Source organism: Hyperolius riggenbachi, chromosome 7 (genome assembly GCF_040937935.1).
Source record: "Hyperolius riggenbachi isolate aHypRig1 chromosome 7, aHypRig1.pri, whole genome shotgun sequence".
Taxonomy (NCBI): domain Eukaryota; kingdom Metazoa; phylum Chordata; class Amphibia; order Anura; family Hyperoliidae; genus Hyperolius; species Hyperolius riggenbachi.
Genome location: NC_090652.1, coordinates 114,573,207 through 114,579,206, shown reverse-complemented (window position 1 = coordinate 114,579,206; position 6,000 = coordinate 114,573,207). Strand labels below are relative to the sequence as shown.

The 6,000-nt window shown below is 41.6% G+C and overlaps 1 protein-coding gene across 6 annotated transcripts in view; it reads right to left on the bottom strand.

The window, feature by feature from the left end:
• Positions 1 to 486: 486 nt before the first annotated feature.
• Positions 487 to 6,000, bottom strand: part of LOC137524547 (uncharacterized) — a 155,672-nt gene continuing 150,158 nt past the window's right edge. For all 6 annotated transcript variants that reach the window (XM_068244542.1, XM_068244538.1, XM_068244540.1 and 3 more), the window contains one exon: positions 487 to 2,269. In XM_068244542.1, the coding sequence (XP_068100643.1) occupies positions 520 to 2,269 (1,750 nt within the window). In that variant the 3' untranslated portion in view covers positions 487 to 519. The remainder of the gene's footprint in view (positions 2,270 to 6,000) is intronic.

Here is a 6,000-nt window from a genome sequence, read left to right as displayed (position 1 = left end):
CCCCAAAACTAACAGCTGCTCCAATTGTCCCACTCTGGACCCTGTCAGGTCCAGTGACTTTGTAGAATGAGATCCCCGCACTTTGATTGGCCCAATAGTCTGCCTGTCACTTGACAGGCAGCCTATTGGGCCAAAGTGTGCGGATCTCGTCCTACAAAGTGGATCAACCCCCAAGTCAGCTAGCTAATTGTACAAGCTGTTAGTCGGTATTTCTCCTGTCTGGCTCGATGGGATATTGCTGATGTTGCTGAAACCCAAGAGAAGCTGAAGACGTGTCTGACACTTCCGCTGCCTGCCGGATTAACTGTATACACATTACCATGGCAGCAGGGACGTGAGCCCTCTGCTGCACATGTGCACTGTCCCAGTTTGAAATATATTGAATGGCTATCAAGAAAATGCATTTTAAAATATGTTGCCTTTATGGCTCTCAGCAAAAAAAAGGTTCCTGACCCCTGCAGTATAGCTGAGATGCAGAATCCCCTGTACTTTCGCCAAATAGCTTTACTGATTTTCTGTTTATGCTATCTTCATATATGAGTTGCCATCGCTATCCACATGCATTTGTTGTATTAGCAAATGGTTACTTGTCGGGCTTGAATCGAAATGAAACTTAAGAAGAAAATAAGACATATTTTCAAAATTGTCAAAATCCATTAGAGGACCATTATGGCCAGGAAAATGCTTGTTGATAGTAAGCTGTTCATTAACGGATGGGAGTTCATATAGGTGACCTGGCAGTATAGCCTGATGTATGGGTATTACAGCAGGTTTGAAGTGGGTGATTGGCACCTTAAGTCCACGTCTATTACCCAGGTTCCTTAAATGCTCACATATGTCAAAAGTCAAGGCTAAAGGAATGCTGTCATGTCTTGATTTCATTTCATTATTAAGGTCTCTGTTAAGAGCATCTCTTGGTTCGCTTGAAGGAAGAAGTACATGTCTCTGACCGTTGTCAAAATTCTTGTCCATCCGGTTATCCATAACACTGATGATCTGCTCTGTTTGGGGACCATGACTGTCCTCCACTTGAAACTTGTCCTTGTCTGAATCATCACTGTTCTGGCAAATAAGGCTTTCAAAAGGTTTGTATCCAGAGCCATAACTTGTGCAACTTAATGTTCCAGAGATTTCACCTTGATGAACTGCTTGATCGAAGGTTTGATACCCATTCTCTTGACATATGAAAGTGTCTTCACCCTCCTGAACTGCTTTATCAAAGCTCTGATATCCAGGCATTTCCAATAGAGATGTTGGACCATTTTCATGAACTGCTTGGTCAAAGCTCTGATATCCAGGCATTTCCAACAGAGATGTTGGACCATTTTCATGAACTGCTTGGTCAAAGCTCTGATACCCAGGAATTTCCAACAGAGATGTTGGACCATTTTCATGAACTGCCAGAACAAAGCTTTTATATCCAGACATTTGGCAAGCAAGTGCTGGACAGTTTTCCTGAACTGCCAGATCAAAACTTTTATATCCAGACATTTGGCAAGCAAGTGCTGGACAGTTTTCCTGAACTGCCAGATCAAAGCTTTTATATCCAGACATTTGACAGACAGCGGTTGGACAGATTTTACTTTCATGGTTTTGTACTTTGATTTGTGAAATATCTCCAGGTTTTTCACCTATGTCCGGGTAAAATGTATCCTCATTCAAATTTGAAAACAAATATTTTGTATTGTAGTAGATAATGCCATTACCCTGATATGAAACAATTCCCTTGTTGCTGACTGGTGGAATGTAAGTTATGTTCTGACATTTATTTTCAGGCCATTCACCAAAGGTCTTCATCCCATCTATAACTATAGGAGAATTTGATGGAGAACCTTGAGAGCTACAGCTGTGGTAACCAGATTCGTGTGACATCTTTGAATCTTGCCTTGGTGTCTCTTTGTTATCAAACCTGCCCTTGAACGATGGACAACCAAATAAATTACCCGTATTAAAATTTTCAAACACATCCATCTTTGTACTTGACGAATCACATAGAACATCAAGAAACATCTTGACAATAGATAGGTCTTCTGATATAAGGTGACTTTCAGCCTTATATTCTAACTTGTCTTCTTGACCTGTGTTGTCATCTTCTGTTATTGGATACATTTCTATGCAGCTCTCAAAAGTTTCAATTTCAGGTTCATATATAACCTTTTTATATTTAGAACATCTACTCAAATTAACATAGTCTTTGGAGTTGTCCATCTCCGTGTGCTGGTCATTTCTCATCTTGAAGGCTTTGACAAGTTTCCTTAAGTAGATTCCACTAATAAGATGAAAAAAAAGATATATTTATATACTGTATATTAAATCATTCCATGAACTTTGAAGTGTACAATAATAGAGCCAAACCAGTAAACTGTTATAAAAATAATAATATAAGGAATCGTTGTGTCCCCAAAAAAGTCTACTACCTATTTTATCTCATTTTCTAGCTAGATATAGGGTTCTGCCCCTTAGGATTACTTATCTTCCCGTGCTTACAGCTTTCTCCAACGTTGCTCTTGATCCTTTTGATCTTCTCTTATTTGTATGTGACTGGGGGCATTTGTAAACATTTTGCTTGGATGTTCCCGCACTTCAGCCAAGCTTCATCTGTGACCATGTGCCAGTAAAAAGTACCACTCTCCTACATGTCTTCTTTCCTTTGGGCATGAGTGGTTTCTTTTACTATTGATGTGTATTGTGTGCGGAGGACATTTTCTCTTTTGAAACTCTGGTTTCTATTACTAGGCTTGCTCCTGTGCCCCAGGAGTGCCGCTGAAGATGGGGAACATCGTGCAAATGTATTTGACTGCCTCGCCATCGAGTATGAAAAATAGGAGATCTGACTCAAGTGATGCTGGAGGAAACCAGGAGCACAGGAAGGTAAGCAACCCTAAAAGGGGAAGAACATTATAGTTAGTTTTAGTTTGATTTGTCAGTTCAGGTATGCTTTACAGTTCCTCAACCCTGACCTCAAGGCCCACCAACAGTACATGTTTTGCAGAAAACCACAAACTTGCACAGGTGGGGTAATTAGTGTCTCAGCAGAGCTGATTAGCTGCCTCTGTGGATTTCCACAAAACATGCACTGTTGGTGGGCCTTGAGGACAGGGTTGGGGAACTCTGATTTACATGACTTAAAGGGAATCTGAAGTGAAAATAATCTTATGATATAATGAATTGTATGTGGAGTACAGCTAAGAAATAGAACATTAGTAGCCAAGGGATGAGTCTCATATTGTTTCCAGTACAGGAAGAGTTAAGAAACTTCAGCTGTTATCTATGCAAAAGAGCTTCTCTGACCCCTTCGACCCAACTTGGGTTGGAGACAGTCCTATTTTCTGAAGCACCTATACATCAAAGAAACAATGAGAGGTGGCTTCCGATGTGGTTTTTCTGCAGAGGAGTTCAAAGGGTCATTAGTTCTGTTCTGTTTCATAGTTTAAAATACAGAGTATAGTGTGTAAACTGCAAATATTGAAGAATGATGCAATGTTCCAAAGGAAAAAAAAAAAAAAAAGCTATATAACTGACTGCAACTAATGTTCTATTAGTTATCCGTACTACACATACAATTCATTATATCATAAGTTGGTTTTTTTTTCACTTCAGTGTCACTTTAAATGACATGGCATACAAATTGTGCATAAATGATCTTAATTTCATGATTATTGATTTTTAGCAGTGTTTAATGTGTGAAGTAAGGACGTTCTTAAAGGACCACAATCACTGAAAAATGTAAAATACCTGTGTACAAAATACATTACTTCAAGAATAAAAATCCACTATAAATTACTTTTCTCCTATGTTCCTGTCGCTTACAGTAAGCAGTACAGATCTCAAAGATCTGACAGGTTCTGGACCAATCCATCTCCTTATGGCTTCACGGGTTTCTTTATTTTCAGAAGCACTTATTGAACTGAAGTTGCTAAGTCCAACATAATAATTACCACAAGTGTTACTTTGGTAACGCGTCACGCGTGTTATCGTAGTAACGGTCATGTTAATCATGTACCACAGGCTGCGCTAATAGCGCAAGTTGGGGTACATTGCTGGTAACTGTAATATTGCTGTGTGCTGTCTGCACACAGCAATATTACCAGCGCATAGTGAATCAACCCCCTAGTGTGCAAATGAGCAGGCAGGCCGACATCTTTGTATAGATCCTTTCCAGGGAGTGAGAAAATACTGAGAATCCCCCATAATTAAATGGTCTAGTCTAAGACCTGTCAGAACTTTACTGCCTACTGTAAGTGAATGCAAGATAAGTCATTTTATAGTGCATTTTACAGTTTATTTTACTATAGAGGAAATGTACTGCTTATACTGTAAGTATGTGTACACAGGTATTTTAAATTGTACTATTTCTCACAATGGTGGTGCTTTGATTATTGCTTAACCTTCTGCCGCCCACGTCACGCCATCGGGCGTGGCCGCGGCGGCAACCCCAGGACCGCCTAAGTCCTGGGGCTGTAATTTGCATGAGATCGCGCGCACGCTGCGCGCGCATCTCATGCTCGGAGGGCGGAGCTCCGCCCCGCCTTCAGTCTCCGAGCGGCTATTGCCGCTCGGGAGACTGTTAGACGGCGTGATCAGCGTCTATTTACAATGTGCAGCGCTGCGATCAGCAGCAGTGCTGCACTGGGGACAGCCGTGTGACACGGCTGTCCCCCTGGGGGACAAGAGAACAATCGGCTCTCATAGACAGAAGCCTATGACAGCCGATCGCCGTGATTGGCTTGGCTGGCTGTGGGGAGGGAGGGGACATATTTAAAGAAACACTTTTTTTGTAAAATCACTGACAATAATATTTATTTTAAAAAAAAATAAACATGGGGGGAGCGATCAGACCCAACCAACAGAGAGCTCTGTTGGTGGGGAGAAAAGGGGGGGGGGATCACTTGTGTGCTGTGTTGTGCGGCCCTGCAGCTTGGCCTTAAAAATGGCCTGGTCACTAGGGGGGGTTTAGCCCTGCAGTCCTCAAGTGGTTAAAGGATACCCATAGTGACATGTGACATGATGAGATAGACATGTGTATGTACAGTGCCTAGCACACAAATAACTATGCAATGTTCCTTTTTTTCTTTCTCTGTGTGAAGATTTCTACTGCTCCTGCACGAGCAGCTCTCAGAGTCGCGCTGACGTCATCTGGGCTGTACTGCGTAGGCGCAGTAGGTCTGCGCAAAACAGCCCGGATGATGTCCGTGCGACTCAGTGAGCCGCACCGTGGAACGCAGCAAGATGGAAGATGCTGACCTGGAGAGGTCTGTCTTTTCACCGGAGGGGACCGGGAGCCAACGGAGCTGCGGCGAGGGCACAGTTTGGTTGCCGGGGGCTGGAGGAAGCCCGAGGTAAGTAGATTTCTTTTTTTTCCCCTCCTTGGACCACTCCTTTAAATGATACCCGAAGTGACATGATGAGATAGACATGTGCATGTACAGTACCTAGCACACAAATAACTATGCTGTGTTCCTATTTTTCTTTCTCTGCCTCAAAGAGTTAAATATCAGGTATGTAAGTGGCTGACTCAGTCCTGACTCAGATAGGAAGTGACTACAGTGTGACCCTCACTGATAAGAAATTCCAACTATAAAACACTTTCCTAGCAGAAAATGACTTCTGAGAGCAAGAAAGAGTTAAAAAGGGGAATTTCTTATCAGTGAGCGTCACACTATAGTCACTTCCTGTCTGAGTCAGGACTGAGTCAGCCACTTACATATTTGATATTTAACTCTTTCAGACAGAGAAATAAAAAAAAGTGATGCAGCATAGTTATTTGTGTGCTTGGCACTGTACATACACATGTCTATCTCATCATGTCACATGTCACTTCGGTTAGCCTTTGGATTGGCTGCATGAAGTAATATTGAATTGACAATGCTCAGTCAAGCTGTGGTATTGTTACAGTATGTAAAAAATAATTAATACAAATTAGATTTGTATGTATGTACGTAAGTATGTATGTACTTGTTAGTACAAAGGCAAGATATCAAACAGAGAAATATTAAAAAA